Source organism: Histoplasma capsulatum, genomic scaffold (assembly GCF_000149585.1).
Source record: "Histoplasma capsulatum NAm1 scaffold_4 genomic scaffold, whole genome shotgun sequence".
Lineage (NCBI taxonomy): Eukaryota > Fungi > Ascomycota > Eurotiomycetes > Onygenales > Ajellomycetaceae > Histoplasma > Histoplasma mississippiense.
Genome location: NW_001813979.1, coordinates 1,153,482 through 1,175,689, shown reverse-complemented (window position 1 = coordinate 1,175,689; position 22,208 = coordinate 1,153,482). Strand labels below are relative to the sequence as shown.

Genomic DNA, 22,208 nt, shown 5'->3' with positions numbered 1-22,208 from the left:
CATGTGACAATGAAAGGGCCGATGGCTGTAATGATTGACGTCTCTGACGCGTCGCGGCCGGTATTGAAGCGGGCAGGGGTGAAGGAAATACGACTGCCAGTCTCATGCTGGAACTGGGCGACATGTTCGGCTGCAAGCCTAGTCGGCGTGGCTGGGGTTTCGAGTCCTTCGCGAACGGTTTCTCAAAGCCAAGTTTGCCCTCATTTTTACCGTCCCTTTGAAGAGCGTCTACCAAAAGGAGGTAAGTACGGCATGTAGCCAGGACCCAACGGCCATCAGCAGAAACGTCTAGACCGATTATCGGTTCGCCTAGAGCGGGGATGTGTGTCTTCGCCCGCACGCCGAACTTATCGAACATACGGATGTCACCTTTGTTGGAGGCAACTGCGACATAACCCTGTTCTGTGGTCGCTGCGGCAGAGAAGTCGTTATTTTTGACGTATTCTTTGAGGTCCGCTTGCACCAGCTTGTTTCCTGAGAGGCGGGGATCAATGCGGAATAGTGCGTTACGGGAAATACCAACGAATTGTTGGTTTGAGGTCATTTGGGCAAATTTCTAAGCGAACAGTAAGTTGGGAATGTTACAAGTTCAAGAATGTAGAGCAAAAAAGTAAAAGGAGAACACATACGCTTTCAGGGGCAAACGAAGTTACGGGAATATGGTCGTGAACTTTCCATTCATCAACAACTTTTCCATACTCAAGATCCATTCTATACAAAGAGTGAGGATCCTGCTCATTTTGAAGAATCATGTTTGAATCTTCACAATGAAGCATGACTTTCTTAGGACTGAAGAGTTTTCCTCCTGGTGTTTCGACCTTGGAGATGTTTGTAGAAAACTCTAAATTATTGTTTGGCGTATGCTTGAAAACGCCTATTTTTGATCCACGAACAACATAGGATCGATCGTGTTTATACCCAACAGCGAGCTGGGAGTTGACATTTCCGTCTTCATCTCGGGTGACGACGTCGTCGTCCTCCTCGTCCGTATCGTAATGTTCGCTGCGTTGGCCTGCGTCCTCTTCTTCAGCAACCTCTTCCTCTTCCTCCTCGGGTACATCTTCCATTGTGAGATCGTTAAATGCCTCTAGCACATACTCCCTATCGTTTTCTTCCGATTTCGCCCATTTAACTTCATTTAGCTGCTCCCATAATGCTTGCATAAGACCTTCTTGGAATCTCTCCTCGACCGCCTGATCTTTGAAACGTAGAAGCCACGAATACGCCGAGCCATCTTCCGTGTAATGATTGAATATAAATGAGAGATATTCGAAATTGAATACGGGATTTATATCCGCCAGTACTGCCTGCCCCAACCAATCCCGGTCCTTCCCACTTACCTGCAGCCAGTACTGCCATTTCCCAATTTCTGATACAGTTGCGACGACAGAGGGATCTTGCAGAACGAATGTTCCGCTATTGAAATCAAAGAGATGGAGCTCCGCATTTTCTTTCGCAAGGATCTCAGTGGCCTCTGGATGTGCAGCGGAAGGAGGGGCTTGCGTAGTTTCGGATGGTTTCTCATTTGGCACAGGTACTTCCCGTGCCATAGCCGTGGTCGATTGCCTCATCGTCGGGGATCGAGATAGGGTGGGACTCGCGACCGGGCTAGCCTTGGGAATGGGGCTTTCGTCGTCGAAGTAGAACTCCTGAAGATCTGACGTCTTCTGCGAGCTCTTCCGGTATTTCCGCTCGTACTGGCACTCAACAGCGGCAAGACAAAAAGTAGAAATCCTATCTGGAGTGATTGAGCTGTCGCAAACGAATTCGAAAAGGTCTCCCGGGTCACCACTCAAGTCGCGCCAAGCCAAAACCTTTTCACCTCCCTCGCGTACTTCGGATCGGAAACGAAGCGCCTCGTCTAGCAAGAACGTTTTCTCGTCTTTATCTCCACCCAGACCCTCAGGATCTTCTTCGTCCTCGTCACCTACGAGTTCCTCCTCTCCTTCCTCGTAAGCTCGCTGGATCACTAACTGATACTGGAACTTCTGGCCTGTGCGTCGGATGCTAGCTGCAGCGTCGCGGAATATAAGCTCTGAGTAACCTTTTGGTGACTGTGGTCGGACGATATACAGTTGGCCTTGGGGTATCTCGATTATGGATTCCTTCGTAGTGTCACCAAAGACAAACTTGCTCACTAAAAAATAAGTCAGTATTAGTTTCAAAAAACAATGAGAAGAAAAAAAATCCGCAACCCCATGCAATGGGAAAATAGATGAAGAATTTTTATTCTTTGGAATGGTAGCTAGGGGTGGTTGCTACGCGGTTTGAGTGCTTGATTGTATGGTGGGGGGAGAGGGGCTGGCATGGAGGCGTCAAAACATACCATTGCGGAGCATGAACATCTTTGCTCACAAGTCCCACACAAGGACCAAGAGTGCACGGTTGCTAACTGAAAAGCTATGAGGATATAAGCGCGTATTCTGCGAAGTCATACACATCACCTAAATCAAATTGTAAATTTTTCGCTGAGCTTTGTGGGGAGGGTGGAAGTGACGAAGGCGGTGACGTGAAGAAACTGCAGATTCTAATTGATTTATTTCTGCGTCATAATAACAAAGCAAAATAGGCAGAACCAGCTAGCGGTCGTGGCAAAAAAAAGTTATTTGTGGCATTAGTCTCGCATTTACATTTTTCCGGGGTCAGTTATGCGAATCAATAACCTTCGGCGTGGTTTTGTCCATAAACCATGTCAAACCCCTCATTAAAACTACATACACTAGTCATGTCTCATACATATCTCACACATCTTCAAATGTGTTGGGAACAGTGATTTTATCTTATTTCTCAAAGCTCTATCTCCTAACTAATATTAATCACTAATTCTAGCTTATAACTGCTTTTCAGATGTTGAAGTGTCTCAGATGTTAAAGTAGAAGGACTAAATGAGAGCTGATTAATAATATAGTGAGAGTGTGTAAAAGATGTTTAGTGTATGTATTTTAGTGAGAGAGTGAGAGCTGAGCATGGTTTATTTTTCAGACCCACTTTTTTTAAACCACGTCCAACTTTTAATAAACCACGTTCAACTGTAACCCGCGTTCGGACTAGTTACACAGGTACAGATGACAACAATCTCCTTGCTCAATACCTGCTTTAACTTGTCCCGGAGTGGTTCATGCCGCAAAGGTATTGCATTGTATGGGCGGTGTAAACCTGGGATAGGAAATCTTCTATCTCATCCCCTTAAATCTCGTAAGTTGTCAGGAGCAACTAACAGCTTCCTGAACCTTAACTTCAGACGCTGGCGCATCACCTTCATCAGCTTCAGCTCCCTGATCATCTTCCTGATCATATCTCTCGCCTGGATTGTCCTTAAGAACACCACCCTTCCTTTTCGGCAAAACCAAACAAAATGCCGTCCCCCAATCGCCCAGCTCAAGCCATCTAATCATAATTTCAATAACGTGGTTCGTAGCTAGCACATAACGGCTCTGCATCTGCATGTAGTCGCCAATGGGGAGCTTCGCCGTCTTGATCCCCTTCCCCATCGCGCTCTTGTAACAGACTCCCTTGTGCCGGTTCTTGTCAACTAACCCACCAATGATATATGTGCTATATGGCTTCAACTCCGTCAAAGTATTCGGGCTGTCGCTGCTGAGGTAAATGACCTCCCCATCATCGGGGCTGACGGCGTCTTTGCCAGCAAACATCCCCACCATTTTGCCGCCCGTGGGCCTGCGCATCCGCTCCCTGGCCTGTTCAGCCGCGACCACATAATCTTCCTCCATAAAAGTAGCCCCCTTCCACCGCATATATTGTTTCGAAAGCACAGTATCGAATCTCTCCTTCAGTCGTTTATTAAAGGACGAAATGAACATGTGAGCTCTGAACTGCGCTTTTGCATTGTCAGAGTACGACCGCGTTATCTGGGAACCCAGTGATATGCGCTCTTTCTCAACCATGAGGTCGTCAAAGTCGCAATCGATCACAAACGCTATCGGGAGGAGGACGGACCGTTGCTGCTCGACTTTCTTCCGCTCTGATCTCGATAGCAGAGTCATATCATCTGGATCGACTCCGTCTTGTGCAGCTGTTTGGGCTTTCGCAGCGCGCTGGCGCTCCTTCTTCGCTACGATCTTCTCTTTGCGTTTTTCCTTGCGCCATTCCTTTCCGGCTGCCCATCGTTCTCGTTTTAGAAGTTTCTTTCTTTGGTTTTTTGATAACGGCTGGCCATTTTCGTCTGTCTCGGGTATGGATTTAAGCGTAATATTTAGATGGCCGTTGCTTTCGGTCGCGCCATGGTTCTCAGCTGCGTTGCCATCGGGGGTAGAAATGGAAGTCGTTGTAGAGATCAGCCCCTCAGTCGCGGGGCTTGTCATATCATGGGCGGTCTTCTGTAGTTTCCTTGGCCGCTCGCTATCATCCATATTGCTTAAGTGATCTCAAAAAAAGTCATCCGAACGTGAGATTCTATATAACAATGCGCGGATTTGACCTGCAAACCCTAGTATAGGGTGTTGAGCAAAGAAAAAATAAGCCCTGTCCAATCACGCAGCGCTCATGTTTGACAGTCAGCAAAATTCACGTGACAATTCTCCAAACCCTCAATCCGCCTTCCATCTCCAACTTCCATAGTTCCTGAAACAACCTTCCAACCCACCAATTGAACCGCTACAATGCCTCAGACATGCCCCCCGCTGGGGGCTATCAGCCCATCCAGTATAAGGTACGCCAGTGCGTTATCGAACCCGCTCCCCGAACCTGCCTTGGTTCTTTCCTGTATCCAGATTCCCCAGAGCATCAACTAGTCAGGATAGCAAGGTGGAGGCCATATCAGCTTTATGAGACGCCCCGTACTGACCTGGGAAAAATAATAATAATAATAATAATAATAATTTACTGCAGCGCAACCTCCCCGTCCGCGGCTTCCGGCCCGTCTACTACCTCGTCGGCATGCACCTGATCATGGCATACGGCTTCTACAAGGTATTCCTGGGAATCCGGGAGCAGAAGTAAGTTAAGGGACATCGAATCGAACCACCACCACCACCACCACCACACACGAAAAACCTGTAATATCATACGATAAACCAGGTTCCCCCCCGCGGCCCTCCATTTTTTACATTTCCCCGCGTTACAAATGGAGAGCTAACCAGCGCCCGAATTCCCATCGCCTCTTTTTTTTTTCTTCCTTTGCAGTGAACTCGGTCGTGAAAAGATGTGGTCCCGCATCCACCTCATCCCGCTCCTCCAGGCGGAGGAAGACCGCGACCAGGTCCGCAGACACCTGGCGGACAAAGCGCGGGAGAAGCACCTGATGGGATCGGAGACCAATGTTTATCATTCGGACCGGTGCGTTTTTTTTTTTTTTTCTTCCAGCTCCAACAATCAGGACTCCGCGCATTTTTTTTCAGTCATGTCTTGTGTATTATTGTATATATGTGTGTGCGTGTGTGTGTGTGTGTGTACTTTGCCCGCAGGCTGGCTGGAAAGTTGCATATATATATATATATATATATATATATATAAGCTATTGTCCAGAGGAAGATCGCCGTCGCTGCTTATTTCCTTCTTTTTTATTTGGTGTTGCCGCACGCTGGAATCCCCCTTTTAACTTTAACCAACGCTAACACATCCATTCTCGCACCCGAATCAATTCGTCTCGCCTGTAGATTCGTGAGGCCGACGTTCTGGTACACCCCTGCCAACGTGACGAAATAAAGAACGATGTCTTAGAGGGAAAGGGGATGGGGATGGGGACGGGGACGGGGTGTGCGGTGAGCGGTGAGTGGTGTGTGTGGGCTTTAAATCATATCTCTCTGTGCACACTTGCATGAAAGGGAGGAGAAGGGAGAAGAAGGGAGGTTGGTGGGGGGGGGGGGGGGGCGCGCCGAGGTTTAGACCCCTTCAAAAACACAAATTATGCTTTCTCTACTTGGTTTTGTGTATGAAGAATGCTGAATGGGATGAGGGGATGGGGAGATGGAAGGGCCCATTCTCGAGTGGGTGTGGTTGGTGGATGAAAGAAAGGAAAAAAAAAAAAAAAAAAAAAAAAAAAAAAAAAACAAAACAAAATATTATGCTCGGCTGTGGGAAGGTCGTTGTTGTTGTTGTTGTCATTGGCCGTTCATAATAGAGGTGATGGGATTTTGTTTTTCTTTTTCTTTTTCTTTTATTTTCGTTGCGCATGTACTGTACTGCCTACTGCCGTTTTTTTTTTTTTTTTTTTTTTTTTTTTCCCTTGTATAGAGAGAGAGAGAGAGAGAGAGAGAGAGCGAGGCGGAAGGCGGGAAGAATAAAAAGAAAAACCTAATTTGAATATTTGCATTTCATGTTTCTGTAAATCTGTAAATCTTTTTAAATATAGTTTACATACATCTATCAACCTATCTATCTATCTATTTATCTATGTATAAATATATTCATAAAATAAAACATAATAAAACAACAAATAAAAACCTACCTAAAAACCACCAAACTAACTAACTATCAATCCAGTACCGAATTGAGTGTTCATGTCTTTACGGTCCCATTATATATATATAACTTTGATAACTAATACGATTATATTGTGGGGGCTTCGAGAATCTGTTGATGCGGTAACCCCCCCCCCCCCTTTTTTTTTTTTTTTTTCTCTCTCGTTTTTTGGAAAATACATAGTTTGAAATGATAGTTACACACATATAAATGGTAAATAGGTTCGGAGCTTTCTCTCCTCCTACCCATCTCTGCGTATTTTAATCCGTATCGTTTGTGGATACGGATATAAAATACGATATCTATCTCTATCTCTATCTCTATATATATGAAAAAAAGTGAGCTAGAGATTTATGACAGAAAGATAAAAAAGATAAAAAAAATACCACACGGACGCACACGCGCACATGTTGTGCTTTCTTCGTGCGGATCATGTGTGCATTTTGGCCCAAAGAAGATTGGGTTGGATAAAGAAGAGAGTGTGGGTTTGTTTTTGGGGAGGGAGGGTTTCGGGCGTGGTGCTAGGGCTCATTTTTCATAGATCCCACGGGTATATATACACCTGCTACCTGCTACCAAAACAGAACATCATCAACTCACTCTATCCAATTCCCGAAAGTAAACGGGGGTTTGAAAAAATAAAGAAAGAAGGGACGGAGAACGAAGCGAAAAAAAAAAAAAAAACCAATCGATCAGAAATCAGAGAAATATATGTGAAGAGAGAGAAAATAAAAAAATCTACAACTTCGCATTCGCCAGATTCTTCTGCAACCGCCTCTCTACCGCTTCTAGATACTCTCGCGTCGTCACCCACGCCGCGCGATCCTTGCGCCCGCACGCTAGCGCCAGGTCCTTGGTCATGACCCCGTCCTCGTCGACGACATCGATGCACGCGCGCTCCAGCTGCTCCGCCCACACGACGACGTCGGGGGTGTTGTCGAGCTGGCCGCGGCGGATGAGGCCGCGGGTCCAGGCGAAGATGGACGCGATGGGGTTGGTGGAGGTTTCGTTGCCCTTTTGGTATTCGCGATAGTGGCGGGTGACGGTGCCGTGGGCGGCTTCGGATTCGAATGCCTTGCCGTCAGGAGTTGTGAGGGTAGAGGTCATCAGGCCGAGGGAGCCGAAACCTTGGGCAACAATGTCGGATTGGGACGTCGCCATCGTAGTCTGTTGGCAAGGGGGTTGTTAAATGTATGTGTGTGTTGGGGTGGGGGTGGGGAGGTAAATATGGCCAAGCGACGGTTGTGTGGGTTAGGCTTACTCTTCATGGCGATGACGAAGCCACCATCGCTCTTGATCATCTGCGCGACCATGTCATCGATAAGTCTATGTTCGTACCAGATGCCCTTGGCATCGAAGTCCTTCTTGTAGTTCGCCTCAAAGATCTCCTGGAAGATATCCTTAAACCTCCCGTCGTATTTCTTGAGAATAGTATTTTTGGTGCTCATATACAGGGGCATTTCTTTTAAGAGAGCCAGTTTGAAGCTGGCATGCGCGAAGCCGGCGATGGAATCATCTGTGTTGTATTGACTCATGGCAACTCCGCCGCCCTCGAAATCGAAGACCTTAATGTGCTCGGGCTGGCCGCCTTTCGGCGTGTAGACGAGCTCGAGGGTGCCTGGTCCGGGGACGACGAGGTCCTTGGCCCGGTATTGGTCTCCAAATGCATGTCGACCGATGATAATTGGTTTCTTCCAGCCGGGTACGAGTCGGGGGATGCGAGGAATCACAATCGGTTCACGGAAAACAGTTCCGCCGCTAGAGAGGTATTAGCGAGGCTGATTTCTAGCGATCCGAACGAGCGAAATTTAGATTGAATTTAGATTTGGAAAGGCTCACAGGATGTTTCTGATAGTCCCATTTGGAGATAGCCACACTAGAGAAGAAGTGAATTAGTAGCTGTCGAAAAGAAAACATGCGGGAGCTGATGGAAAGGCTCAGGGCGGCGGACTCACTCTGCTTCAGCTTAAATTCTTCGACTCTGGCCTCGTCTGGGGTAATAGTAGCGCACTTGACGCCTACCCCGTATTTCTTGATAGCCTCTGCTGAATCAATGGTGACTTGGTCGTTGGTCTGGTCACGGTATTCTAAGCCCTATGAAGCTCATACATGTTAGCAAACCATGTCCACGAGAACGATTCGGAGGGAAAGTGAGAAAAAAAAGGGAAGGAAAAGGAGATCCACATACCAGATCATAATACTTGAGGTCGATATCAAGATATCTGAAACACCACCGGCCTTAGTAATGCTAGAGATCAACCAGACGCAAATAGCTGCGGTTGCCGGTGAAGATGGGGGAGAGAATGGGGACGGGGTCAATCAGACTGACGGGTGTATAAACTGGAAGGTGACAAGGAGGTTAGCTTCCCGGAGTTCCAAGGTTGCTTGCGCCGGCATATGCTTTTTGGGAGTTGATAGCAAATCAGGGGGGAGTATCGTGCTTACTTTATCCTTGATATCTTGCCAAATAATCCTTGTCATCTATGTTGCCAGCTCAGAGAAGCTCTCGGTCAGTGTTCGTTGATAAGAAAAAAGCCAAATGAAGAAGAATTGCACCAGCACAATTCAACGCTTTTGACACCACCACACATAACTCCTAATGAAAATGAAAATGAAAATGAAATAACATGAAACACAGATAATATCCACGCCAAATCAATACATACCCAGTACTACACGGAATTGACGCTATGTCGCCCCGTACGTGGTGGGGTTGAGGAGAGTTGAATGTTCACACCCCTCTAAAAAAAAGAAAAGAAAAAAGAAAAAAGGAAAAAGGAAAAACAAAAAAAAAAAAAAAGCAACATACCTCATCGCCATCCAATTCCACCACGGGGTTCTTCACCTTGATCTTCCGGCGGGAGCCTGTCATTTTGCGTGTCTGTGAGGTTGAAGGGAGGATTGCCCCTGGGAAGGCTCTCGGGGTGGAGCTGGCGAGGAAGGAGGAGGATGGTGGTTTTGGCAGACCAGAAGAGAGGCGCAAGAAGAAGGGGGCGGAGTCGGAGGAGGAGGTGAAGGAGGGAGGAGGGAGCTGAGGAGGAAGAAGAAGCGAACGAAGCGCGCTGCGAGACGGATAGAGAGCGGAGTGCGCCAGCGGAAGAAGAAACCAAGGGCAGCGGGAGTCGGGTATGAACGGAAGTGGGCCGGAGGGAAGGCATGGCTCCAGATTGACAGCACCCGAGATCTTGACACCAGCAGCAGACAGACAGTCAGTCAGTCAGTCAGTCAGTCAGTCAGTCAGGCCGGCAGGCAGTTAATCGCTTGACGCTTGCGGCAAGCTCCCTTTCTTTCTTTGGTTGTAAAATCTGGCTCCTCTGCTTCTGATTGTGTTGTTCCCTTCCCTCTAGCGCTTTTGTAATTTGATCTCTTTTTCGGGCCCGACTTGTGGTGGATATTTGAGTTTGGTACTTCGCAAAGCTCAAGCTCGAAACTGTGAGGGAAGAAGGACAGCAGTGAACAGCGATGGATGATGTGGAAGTGGAAGAGGAAGTGGAAGAGGGCGAAGAAGCAACACGGAGAGCAGTTTCAGACGCTTGCCCCCCATCCCTCCACGGTGTGCTTACTATTACCTCATTACGGAGTACAGCCATCCTCCTCCTGGTCGCGGCCAGCGCCGGCAAAACTGTCCCGATTCAGCATCCCGGCCCCTCGGCGGGGCCTGCCTGTCGTTGGCTGTCATTGGCTGTCATTGGCTGTTCAGCCTGGCGGACGAATGGGCAGCCCGCGCTAGGCTGTATCCGGCCACGCCAAGCCCCGCGTGATGCAACCTTATATATGACGTCGGCTGCCAGGCTGCCGCTAGATCCGAGGCCCCACTGGTGCCTGGACGCTGCTATTGGCGGAGAGTGGCTGGGGCCACCCCCACGGCGCGGGACGCTGGTTGGCGGGGTGACATTTGGCTGCAGATGTATACATACATACCTGTTACACTCCTGCTTGGGCAGTGATGTGATACCTTCTGCCATTGCAATGTACTGTACATGTACTTGTCCATACATCTACATCCATGCAGTCGTGGGCCAAGGATCCCCCCCCCCCCCCCCTTCCCTGCACATGCATGATGCTGCACTCACGGCTAATCTTATCTTCACACTACTGGCCCACTACTTATGGCAGTAGTACTGTCTACTGTCTACTGTCCTCCATCAAACCCCAAACAATCATGATAAACTCTCCTAACTATCAAATGATACTGCTGAGTGAATATATATTACACCCCATCCATACGCAGGTGGTCCTATCTAACTAACCAAGAACGAATATGCCCAATTCCGAAGGAAAGGGGCCAGTGGGAAAAACAACAACATTTCAAGGAGAGAGGAGTGGAAGGGGAGAGAAGAGTACGAGAGGAGAAGAATGTGAAAATCTTGATAGAGATCGAAAGGAAAAGTCTAGAAGAGGTATCACGCATGTTTCTCCCACCAGATAGATTTGAAAAAAAAAAAAAAAAAAAAAAAAACCCTTGGAATTTTGTTGAATGAATAAGAGTAGGGGGGACAGGGAGGTGTGTGTGTGTGGTGGGTATAGGTGGACTATGCGTCGTCGGTTGTTGAAATTTTTAGTGTTTCTAATTTACTCCTCTTTCTTTCTTTCTTTCTTTCTCTGCTCTCTTTCTCTTCTCTCTCATATATAAATCTAAACGGAGATAAAGAGCTCTTTCTTTCATCTAGCTCAGGAGGGAGGAAACTTTCTATTTCAGAAAAGACCATCAATTTCGCCAGTCTCGGCATCAACATCGACATTGAGATATCCGGGTGCAGTGGGGAGGCCGGGGATGGTTTGGATATCAGCGGCGAGTGCGTACCTGTAAGATATATATTCGTTAGTTTCATTCATACATCTTTGAATTTGGAGTAGTATACAGCCCCGCCAACCCGTCCTGAAGAATTTAAAACAAACCAAACAAAGAAGGAAAGAAAGGGAAGAGAAGGGAAAGGAAAAGAAAAAAAAAAAAAAAAAAAAAAAAAAAAAAAACATACAAATATCCCGCACCAACGGCAAGCCTGACATCCCTGATTGGAACGGTGAAGCCGGTCGGCGCACCCTTGAGGTTCGGATCGTGACTGAGCGAATACTGCGTCTTCGCAATGCAGATCGGGAGGTTTCCAAAGCCCTGCTTGGTATACGAGTCGACCTTCTTCTGCGCAAGCTCACTGAACTCCACCTTCGCGGCGCCGTACATCTCCTTCCCGATGCGCTCGATGCGCTCCTGTACCGTGCCCTCGAGATCATACAGCAGCTTGAAATCCTTGGGCTTCGAGCTGGCGATGATGACGCCCTTGGCTAGGTCGACGGCTCCGGCACCACCCTCCGCCCAGTGGTTGGCGGGAATAGCATCCTCCGCGCCTGCGGCGATTGCCTCTTCGCGAATCACCGCGACCTCGGCGTCCGTGTCGGTTTCGAATTTGTTGATGGCGACCACGACGGGGATGCCGTAGCGCTTTGCGTTTTCGATCTGTTTCTTCAGATTGACGCAGCCGTTTCGTAACAGTTCTACGTTTTCGGTCGTGTATTCTGCAGCCAGCGGGGCGCCGGGGGCGATAGGGGGCCCGCCTCCGTGAGCCTTGATGGCTCGGACGGTGGCGACGATGACCACCGTGTCCGGAACGAGGCCTGACGAGCGGCACTTGATGTTGAAGAACCGCTCGCCGCCCATGGTGAAATCGAAGCCGGCTTCGGTGACGACGAACCCGGTCTTTGCTTCATGGTCCTCGTCTGGCTCTGTGCCTGCCAGTTTCAGGGCGAGTTTATCCGCCACGACGGAATTGGCGCCAATGCTGATGTTGGCGAAGGGCCCAGCGTGGACAAACACTGGCGTTCCCTCGAGACTTTGCATGAGATTTGGTTTAATTGCATCCCTCATCAGCGCAGCGAGGGCGCCCCCGCAGCCAATGTCGTCGCAAGTGACGGGATCGCCGTTCTTAGACGTTGCAACCACCATTCTACCAAGGCGTTCTCGCATGTCGCCAAGGTCATTGCTAAGGGCGAGGATGGCCATACACTCGCTTGCAACGGAGATATCAAAGCCGGTCTGTCTAGTGTGGCCTTTCTCGGTTGCAGCCTGGCCAACCGTTATGGTACGCAGGTGCCTGTCGTTCACGTCCAGGACTCTCCGCCAGGTAATGGTCTCCGGGTCAATATCCAATCTTGCGAAGCGGTTGATTTCCTCTGGTGTTAGGTCGTTTGGGTCCGTTTTTGTAATCCCTAATTTCTTCAATCGTCGGAAGAAGATGCTTTGGAATTCGCGTTTCCCCTTCTTGACTGGCACTAGCCGTTTATATAGCGCAGCGTCGCTTTGCGTGGATTCGTGGAACATTCTCGTTTCGATAGCAGCTGCTAGCAAGTTGTTTGCAGCCGTAATAGCATGAATGTCACCGGTCAAGTGAAGGTTGAATTCGTCCATAGGGATGACCTGGCTGTATCCTCCTCCAGCTGCACCGCCCTTGATTCCGAAGGTAGGGCCTTGACTGGGCTGTCGGACGTTGGCGAAGACTACCCTGTTGAGATGGGCGCCAAGAGCCTGTGTGAGACCCATAGTCGTGGTCGATTTGCCTTCCCCTAGAGGGGTTGGGGTGATTCCGGATACCAAAATATAGCGTCCGTTACGGCGGTGAGATAGACGATCTAAAAGGTCAAGGCTAACCTTGGCCTTGGTATGTCCGTATGGCTCTAACTCGTGCGGTTCAATGCCGACCTCTGCGGCAATCTGGGTAATAGGCTTGGGCCGCTGGGCTCGAGAGATGGCGATGTCTGAGGGGACTGGGCTTTGAAGCTTGATAGGTAGAGGTGTGATGTGCCTATCCTTTTGCCTCTCGAAATAGGCTCTTGCGGAATTAACCACATTCTGAAGAAGCATGGCTACGGTCATAGGTCCAACGCCCCCAGGAACAGGAGTGATATGCGACGCGACTTCACTCGCCGAAGAAAACTCAACATCGCCCAACCAACCGTTGGCCTGATTTCTTCGTTGCGTCAGGAATGTAGTTGGTGCCAACATCGATGACCACCACGCCCGGTCGAAGCCACGAACCCTTGACAAACTCGGGTTTCCCAATGGCAGCAACCAAGATATCTGCATCCTTGACAATGGCTTCCAAGTTTTTGGTTTTCGAGTGGCAGACAGTGACAGTGGCATCCGCACTCTTCAACAAGTAGCTGACAGGGCTTCCAACAACGTCACTTCTGCCCAAAACCACGGCATTTTTGCCGGCCAGCTCAACTCCAGTGGTACGAAGGAGTTCCATTACTCCCTGGGGGGTGCATGGAACAAACAGAGGCTTGCCTCCTCGCTTGGCCAGCTCTCCAATATTGACAGCTCCAAAGCCGTCAACATCTTTCTCCGCAGCGACAGCAGATGTAATAGAATGTTCGGAAAGGTGGCTTGGGAGAGGTAATTGGACGATAATGCCATGCACGCTCGGGTCGTTGTTTGCGAGTGAGATTTCTTGAAGCAGTTCGGGTTCGCTGATATCTTCAGCGAATTTGTTAAGTTTGCAGTGTATATTTGCCTATAGCCATGGATAACCAGTGAGCGCCAGTGTGCTTTTATTTTAATTGGAAAAAAAAGAGGGCAGGGTATATACCTCCTTAGCAGCCTTCAGCTTCATGCGCACATAAGTGCCTATAAGCTGTTAGCAAATGAGCGAGAAAGGGAAAGAATAATATAGTCTATATCATACTGGAATCTGATCTGTCGCCAACTATATGCGAAATAAGTCCAGTTAGTTTCAAATTGCCGTTGAAAAAAAAAAAAAAAAAAGGTAACTCGTATGCGATGAGAATGAGACGCAGCTCATGCAATTGCAACGAATAGAGCACGTACTTTGGAAAATGACCAAGCAAGGCTTGAACCTAGGATTGGTTTCCTGTGACTTCTGAATCTCGACATTCAGGCGCTCCCTGATGTTTTTGGCAATTGTAGTGCCATCAATCTTGACAGCCGCCATATTGAAGTTGCTGGACGTAAAGAAGCGTCGTCCCAGTGGAAATCGCGGGAAACGGGGGTTGCTGATTGAAGAAGCCTTGAAGACGTGGGGGATATTACTAATGGAGCTGGTGCTGCATGAAGAAAAGAACCGTGTCGCCAATCTCGAGTCGTGGTGAGTGTGCGTTCGAGGGATTGGGATGGAGGGGCAGGCACAGAGCCGGTTAGGCCGCGGGGAGCCAACTGTGGGCGCCAGACACTGATACTTGTGACAAACCACTCTTCTGCTGGGTACGAGCATCGCCTCGGCCTTGGCCTGGAGGGAATTGGGCTTTGAGCAACAACCAATTCCTGCGGCTAGAGGGAGTCAGAATATGGCAAGGGAGCTTGAAAGCGCCGCTAAGTGTGACTGCTGGCTGTCGGGAAAGGAACCCCAGATGGCAGGGTAATAATCAACCAGAGGGCGAGGCTTCAATATTTTCCAGAGGAAGGAAATCTACGGTCAATTATTTTTGGCTCCTCGATAACTGACTATTCTAAGTTATTACTACGCATTATGGTCACTGACTCAGCGCTCACCAGGGCACAATTGAATCTTCTAATGATTCGAATTCTTTCCTTAGAACAAAAAAATATCTCAAATTCCCAGATTAGCCTTTTTTAAGCTTTTCTCCCGCTGACAAAACGTTAATTTAGGCTGTAAAATATATCGGATTATTATAGCCCCGGTATTCCGTTGTGAGATAGCCGGTATGGTAACTTAACTCTTGGCACGAATCGAAGTGTGCGACGAAATTATCGGAGGAAGACGAGAGTGAACAGACATCGTCCAGCCAACGACACATCCACTCCACAGGTTATTAAGCTTGTCTACCAAGAGTAGCGAGCATCTTTGCGTGTCTGCTACATACCCTGCTATAACTTGTTGAATCGCGATCACAAGTAGTGGTCCTTTACTATCGGCAATATGAGACCCATTCTTCTTCAAGGCCATGTATGGACTGACTTCCTTTTCCGAACCCGGACACCCAAGCTACATTGATTCTCCAGTAGCTAACACGCACGAAATTACAGGAACGGTCTATCAATCAAATAAAATTCAACCGTGATGGCGATCTCCTTTTCTCAGTCGCGAAAGACAAGATTCTCTGCTCCTGGTTCTCCGCAAATGGTGAACGACTAGGCACCTACCACGGACACCAGGGTGCCCTGTGGACTGTCGATGTTACCCCAAACAGCCTTCTTGTCGCTACTGGCGCTGCAGACAATACCATCAGACTTTGGAATACGAAGACCGGCGAGTGCGTCAAGGTGTGGGATTTCCCCACGGCCGTCAAGCGGGTGGAGTTCAGCCATGATGGCAAGCGGTTATTGGGTGTAACTGAGAAGCGGATGGGATACCTGGCTACAATTGTGGTATTTGATATACGGTACGGTGATGGGGAGGGAAATGGTTTAGAAGATCAACCCGAAGAACCTTCTTTGAAAATCACATGCGAAGAGAGCAAGGCGACGGTTGCTGGGTGGAGTTTCCTCTCGAAATATATCATTGCTGGACATGAGGATGGCAGTGTCAGCCAATACGATGCGAAGGTACGGTCCCATAAATAGCAGGATATGCCTTGTCTATTGTGTCGAAGTTCTTTCATTAACTCATGTGGGATTCAATGTACAGACCGGAGAGCAGCTTGAGAACGTCCAAGCTCATGAATTCGATTACCAAATCAACGACATCCAATTCTCCCCTGACCGAACATACTTCATCACCGCATGCAAAGACAAGAGTGCCAAGGTATGTGCTGGAGTTCTTATCCACTTATCTGCTATCCATTAAAATTCATATTATATATTATATACATTATGCAGCTAACTCCAAAATGCTAGATAATTTCCTCCCGAAACCTCGCCATTCTTAAAACTTACGTAGCAGACACCCCCCTCAATACCGCAGCCATCACGACCAAGAAAGACTTTGTAATTCTGGGCGGTGGTCAAGCAGCCATGGACGTCACCACCACCGACGCCCGACAAGGAAAGTTCGAAGCCCGCTTCTACCACAAGATCTTTGAGGACGAGATTGGCCGTGTCAAGGGCCACTTCGGTCCTCTGAACACGATCGCCGCGCACCCACTGGGCACTGGCTATGCCTCTGGAGGAGAGGATGGATACGTGCGTGTTCACCATTTTGATAAACCGTATTTTGATTTCAAGTACGAGGTCGAACGGGAGCAGATGCGGAGATGAAGTGCGGTGGCAGAGGAGCTTTAACACCGTTATGGTTTCTTGTCGATATGGAGGGGAAATGTTGGGATTGGTTTTTGTTAATTTCTTTCCTCCTCATTTCATTTCATGTTATCTCTCCGCCTTCTATTTCCCAGCCAGTCCCCCCCTCCTCCTCCACCTTTTTAAGTGATAGCCTCTGATTTCCTTTATTTCGCATCTCTTTCTCGTAACGTTATTCTAACGCTGCCACATGGATGTCTATCGTGTTCCTTACTTTTTCCTTTGCCGCATAAAATGGGTTTGCCGGTTTCGAGTTCTTCCGATTGTTAAAGGGGTTGTTTGGAAAGCTTCATGTTTTTTTTTTGCTCCAAAATAATAGAACACGCTCTTCGATGTTATTCTCCAACAATGATATATGTGTATATGTATGCGTCTGTTGGAGTCACTGAGATGGCAGGCAATTGGAACCAAGAGAACTCAACTATATGTGTGGAAAGGATACCTTGCACAGGGTGCTACGAAGAGGCTGAGGTAGCATCCCAGGTATCTCTCTCAGCGTGCTCAATGTCCTCAATTTCTTCCTCCTCATTTTAACCTACAATCTATAGAAATTTATCTCTTCCAGCAGGAATGTCAAGTGATAATCCGGAGATACTGAATTTGTAGATGTAAGAAGCTGTCTAATGCTCTTGTGTAACACAAAGATTATGGTTATTTTCAATTCACATCTGATAAACTATTAATCACGTTCCCACGTGTGTCATTTCTTGCTACCAATATCGATTTTCAAAGCCAAGGTGATTGGCCAAACCCATGAGAGCGAATGCGATAAGAAGGTAAAGAAATCTCTATCATACATTTATCTTTTTTTTTTTTTTTTTTTTTTTTTTTTTTTTTTAAGCAGCAGACTGGAGTCAACTGCGAATGCTAAGTGTTTTACTCTTCGGTTTTCATAGGACACAAGTAGAATCCAAAACCATTTTCTTAAAGAAATAATTTAGAAGGCAGTCTTGGTTCTGTTCAGAATTGAGATATACATGCACCGCTGATGGAGGTCCGTAGTAAACACCTTCTATTATCAGCTTTTCTTTGTAGGATGAAGAATGCTCACAAGCTAGGCTACCACTTTCTTCCTATTTATTCAATTTTCACACCTTGGAGCCATGGTTCTTGCTTAGCAAGTTCATTATGAAAAGCGGACGGAAAAGAAACGAATTCAGGGATAGCACCGCTTTCAAAAAGAAATTCAAGATAAAAAGTCAGTGTGACATGCATTGGACCGATGTTCTGCTACATCTAACCGGAAATAAAATACTCATAGGGTAGCTCAGGAAAATTCCATTTGAAAGGATATTTTCAAGACAGCAAACCCATCAACGCACCCATTGTGTGAGATTCATTTTCTCCACCAAACTCTCAAATGTCAGATTGAAACGCAAAACCTTCATTGTGCCATGACACAGTGTTGGAGATATTTCTTTGTCATCTGCATTCTCAAAATGTTCTGTTTCCGGCATTCCACCTGCAAACAATCAAGTGGGCAATGCCTACTAAATGGAACCAAGTACCAATTTGCATCAGGCCCCGTAGAAAGATAGCTAGCAATCTGTTAGTCAAAGAACGCGTACTTATAGGCACTGGGTATATATAAGTACTGACATGTCCAAGTGAGCATTCATCTCACCAGTCACCATTCTCCATTCTTTCTGAAGAAGTTGGTGAGGAAAGGGGTTGATCAGCCATATCTGTCATCATGGAAAGATCCGAAATCCACGTATATCGAGGCACGCGAAGTCGCCTCTAGGCCCCTGATATCGGCAGATGCGCACATTTAGTCGGGCCAACAAGCCAACATTTCAAAAGGATCCACGAAACTAACTGAAAGAAGAATGCTATTGTGAGACCGAAAACTCTATCGTCTCTTGGCATTCACCTCAAACCGCTGATATTTTCAACGACGTCAGATTTTCCGCTCGCTTGATCTCGATGAAATATCATATGTGCTTCCAAAAGGACTCCATGCGGAGACATAGCATTGGTTCTGTGGCCCAATAGTCACAGCCAGACAATAACCAATGGAAAACAATTCGTTGCCGAACTGGCCTCCAGTAAACCAATGAAATAACTTGGGATGAATTGTCCTTCTTCAGGTGGAAGGTATATATTCAAGGGCCTCCTCGCCCAACGAACTGCCAAACACGAACCTTCGAGACGCGAGGGTTTATACCTACTCAATCGCTTGTGGCTTGGGAGTGGTAGATTTGCTCGGAGACAGTGTTTCTGCTGTGGTGATCACCAGCCCTTGCGAGCAATGTTTTCTGTGTTGGATCTGTTTCTCTCTGCTGGGATTTTCAGGGGGAAGCGTTCCGTGGTACCTAACTGAGCCCTCACTGTCAGTGATAGAGTTCTACTCGATGGCCGTGTTCCCCATATAGGCATATTATCACCTTTCTGCGTCGTTTATCTGCTCTCCCCCCGTGCTAGCTCCTCATTGCTGTTGAGTGTTACAGGAACGGCCAGGGGCTGCAGAGAGTCAGGCTTCCCAGCATAATCTTAGGGCAAACTTCCCCTAATGCGAGCCATCCGATGCATACCATTGGCCAGCCCCTGTGACTGGGCGCATACTTTCCTCCTTTTTTCCCCTCTTGTCCCCTTCGCCAGGCCAAAGGTTTCCCCCTTTATATACTCCTCCCCGCCCCCTCTATCATCATCAGCCTTTCTTCCTCTCTTCCTCTCCTATTTTGTCCTCTCGTCACTTCCTTCACGTTTCTGGCCAATCTGTGACAAACATTCTTGGATCGAAGAGTACCCTCAGTCAAGCCTTGATGTTCTTTCATCTAAGGACCATGTTTCTTCTCCAGTTTTCCTAGATCGTCCAACCCTAAGTGGGAATTCTGCGTCGTCCACGAGTGTTTGTGTGCCAAGCAAAGTCATTAACTACTGTCCACGCAAATTCGGGGTTAACACACACGGCCCTGCTCTTTCTTTCCTATTGCACTGCAAGTCCCCTCTCTATACCCGTCGACATATGCTAATTGGCCGCATAATGCCACGAACGTCACCTATTGGCGCAACCCCGGTTGAGCTATCACGTTACCTGTCTAGGACGTTCCAGATAGACCTCCTACGCAGGAGAGCAGCTGTCTCCGTCAGCTTCCTGTCCGGCTTCTTCCATGAGATAAACCCGGGTCTGATGGCTTCACGCTACGCATGCAGAGCGTGCCTCCCTCCGCCGGGGCAGCCTGTAAGTGTGCCCTCCCCCGTGCTCTACCCTTAACACTTTCCTTCAACAGGCCTAGCGTATTGGACGCCCAAGATTCGAGATGGCTGTGAGATGGCTGTCGTAGCTTTTCTTACAACCGGCAACACCCAGAATGGTGAATATCGATCATTCGAAGCTCCTGGTTGGATTCACGTCGACCTTCATTCCTTTTGCCATCAGCTCGCACCCGTCGTGGGTCGAACTTAACCAATAAAACACACATGAATAGAGGATCAAAGGATCATGCAAGGAGCATTCACAAGCTCGTTTCGTCTTTCCTTCCTACGATATTCCTTCCTGGCTTCTGCCGGGGATTACTATCATGGCTAAGGAAGGGTCATTTTCATTACTATAAATTTGGGTTGAAAGCCAGACAATCAGTGGGAACTTCCTTCCTGAGTTTTTTTTCTCATTCTAACTTCATCAACGGCATTTTTCTTGTTTTCTACTCCGTCAATATCATATCAAGAGTTCAGGTTCTACCTCTCTCTCTAAAGCTATTCCCATATCCCCATTCGGTTGAGATGTCCTCCAAGTCATCCTCCGTCGTATCCTGCGGCCACGTTCAAACAGACAAGGTGGCTTTCCCCCCAACGAAAGGGATTTCCCTTGACTCTCCACACAGCGAAGGCGTAAACCACCAGGAAGAATGTCTACAGCGTATCCCAGATGGTAACAACCAGCCGGGAAGCACACCTCCAACCCAAAGACAGCCCTCAAACTGGGACACCAAAGACCCCCAGACTAAGTAATGGCAACCAGAAGTATGTCATCTTTCATCCTGTCTGCTCCTATCTGTTATTATGTTTGTTTCTTTCAGAGCCTCATGGAAAGTATCCAGCCTTCATAGAGCCGGCCCTCGTCTACAGGAGTCGACAATCTATCCTCCCGTTTACAGCTGTCGTTCCTTCCCAGTCCCATCCGCAAATACAGTATGTCGAACTAAGGGTTTGAATATTGATATAGACGGTCGGGGGTTTCGCTTTTCTACTTTACTGTTTGTCTATCTTTGGAGAATGTTTAATATATGATGAGGTTAATAGAGATTTATCATTATGTGGAAGGGTAGGATAGGCTTTCCCGTGGGGCGGATACGTTATACTCACTGATGGATGGCTTATTAGTTCTACTTGTCTATTCATCAATGTTCTTTACTATTCATTATCCTTTACAACCAGCCACTCTCCTTTAAGCTCTGTTAAGGTGATTAGTATACTAGCTGGTCGCTCGTCCTCTTCTCCCCGCTAGCCACTATGTAAAGTGTAGTACCCATCCTCCATTCAGTGCTAACTTATTTCGCCATGATCTCGGCTACATCACCACCATAACTACCAACTCATGTGATATAAAACTTTTCTCTGTAGACCCTCGTTGACTATTCAATCACAATTACCCAGCATAGGTTGCATGGTTTCACCAAACTAGTGGTTGGGGTCGTCAAGGCGCACAAAAATTAGTCCTGGCCACCAACGTGAATGTGCTGTACAAGTGGAGCCCGTGTGCAATACCCGGACATGATGTGACCGGAGTCAAAAGAAATTATGATAGTATTTATACTATGACTGCTGCGCTTCCGGGGATCAGGAAAAGCAAAACAAGCAAAGAAAGAGTGTATGCCTCGTTGTATAAATTATGGCTACTTGTAGGTCTCGATCGACATAATACTACGTCCATATTACACTTCGTACGCACGTAGACACATCATGAGGGTCCATGCTCAGTTTCCTCATATCTGTGGAGATCCATATACGGTCCTGACCTCCTCCAATTTCCCCACCCTTGATTGGCTTGACTACTACTAGCCTAAGTCATAAATCTGACCAATCGTGAGGTGGTGCCTGGATCCCAGACAAGGAGATATATATATTTCTATTCCAGAAGGCGGAAATATCAAAAGACTTCCGGCATGATATGGATGCCTCAAGTTTAGTTAAGAGGTGTCAGGAGACGAACCTGTTAACATCTGAGGAGAAGAAAAAAGGCGCCATAGGGTACCGAAAACTAGATGTACGGAGGTGTGGAGAAAAAGTCCTTACACAGGCCAGAATATTCTATGATAAGCATGTTACATACCAATTGGCAAGCCTCAGGTTTGGAGCTTGCAGCCTAAATCTTGGTCGTCAGGCGAGACAATATTTGGTTGAGCTCCAGGATTGAGAAATGATAGAAAGAGAGGACTCGTACCCATCCACTATACCAAACCCGGAATTGTGCCCTAAACCTAAATCACGAGTGTATATGATATCGTCAAAGCAAAGCTGAAGATTAGCAAAATGAAGAAATTGAACGCTCTCAATCCAAAAGTCTCCAAGGATCACACTATCCATTACTTGCCACTCCCAAAAGTCCGCCCTTGAAAAGATAAAATCCGCCTCTCCA

The 22,208-nt window shown here is 47.5% G+C and overlaps 7 protein-coding genes across 7 annotated transcripts in view; 3 read left to right on the top strand and 4 right to left on the bottom strand.

Annotated features, from left to right (window-relative positions):
* HCAG_04361 (conserved hypothetical protein) overlaps positions 1-2,345 on the bottom strand; it is a gene marked incomplete at both ends in the record, with an annotated part of 2,584 nt that extends 239 nt beyond the window's left edge. The window contains 4 exons of the mRNA XM_001540471.1: positions 92-228; positions 361-556; positions 630-2,137; positions 2,327-2,345. Of these exons, the coding sequence (XP_001540521.1) occupies positions 92-228; positions 361-556; positions 630-2,137; positions 2,327-2,345 (1,860 nt within the window). The remainder of the gene's footprint in view (positions 1-91; positions 229-360; positions 557-629; positions 2,138-2,326) is intronic.
* Positions 2,346-3,096: 751 nt separating this feature from the next.
* Positions 3,097-4,370, bottom strand: HCAG_04360 (predicted protein; the record flags this gene model as incomplete). Its single annotated transcript, XM_001540470.1, has 2 exons — positions 3,097-3,156; positions 3,219-4,370. 2 exons carry the CDS (start codon positions 4,368-4,370, stop codon positions 3,097-3,099), a joined length of 1,212 nt encoding a protein of 403 aa, XP_001540520.1.
* A 260-nt stretch (positions 4,371-4,630) lies between these two features.
* HCAG_04359 (predicted protein) lies at positions 4,631-5,261 on the top strand (the record flags this gene model as incomplete). Its single annotated transcript, XM_001540469.1, has 3 exons — positions 4,631-4,669; positions 4,849-4,955; positions 5,198-5,261. The coding sequence occupies 3 exons, from the start codon at positions 4,631-4,633 to the stop codon at positions 5,259-5,261; spliced, it is 210 nt and encodes a 69-aa protein (XP_001540519.1).
* A 1,897-nt stretch (positions 5,262-7,158) lies between these two features.
* HCAG_04358 (hypothetical protein) lies at positions 7,159-9,292 on the bottom strand (the record flags this gene model as incomplete). The annotated part of the gene is made up of 6 exons (XM_001540468.1): positions 7,159-7,478; positions 7,682-8,178; positions 8,260-8,296; positions 8,376-8,514; positions 8,866-8,901; positions 9,230-9,292. The coding sequence occupies 6 exons, from the start codon at positions 9,290-9,292 to the stop codon at positions 7,159-7,161; spliced, it is 1,092 nt and encodes a 363-aa protein (XP_001540518.1).
* Positions 9,293-11,115: 1,823 nt separating this feature from the next.
* Positions 11,116-14,366, bottom strand: HCAG_04357 (formate--tetrahydrofolate ligase; the record flags this gene model as incomplete). Its single annotated transcript, XM_001540467.1, has 6 exons — positions 11,116-11,224; positions 11,400-13,217; positions 13,369-13,928; positions 14,004-14,041; positions 14,100-14,120; positions 14,243-14,366. 6 exons carry the CDS (start codon positions 14,364-14,366, stop codon positions 11,116-11,118), a joined length of 2,670 nt encoding a protein of 889 aa, XP_001540517.1.
* A 945-nt stretch (positions 14,367-15,311) lies between these two features.
* On the top strand, positions 15,312-16,588 carry HCAG_04356 (eukaryotic translation initiation factor 3 39 kDa subuni; the record flags this gene model as incomplete). Its single annotated transcript, XM_001540466.1, has 4 exons — positions 15,312-15,338; positions 15,419-15,937; positions 16,020-16,136; positions 16,229-16,588. The coding sequence occupies 4 exons, from the start codon at positions 15,312-15,314 to the stop codon at positions 16,586-16,588; spliced, it is 1,023 nt and encodes a 340-aa protein (XP_001540516.1).
* Positions 16,589-18,110: 1,522 nt separating this feature from the next.
* HCAG_04355 (predicted protein) lies at positions 18,111-18,402 on the top strand (the record flags this gene model as incomplete). Its single annotated transcript, XM_001540465.1, has 2 exons — positions 18,111-18,208; positions 18,255-18,402. 2 exons carry the CDS (start codon positions 18,111-18,113, stop codon positions 18,400-18,402), a joined length of 246 nt encoding a protein of 81 aa, XP_001540515.1.
* Between the last annotated feature and the right edge of the window lie 3,806 nt (positions 18,403-22,208).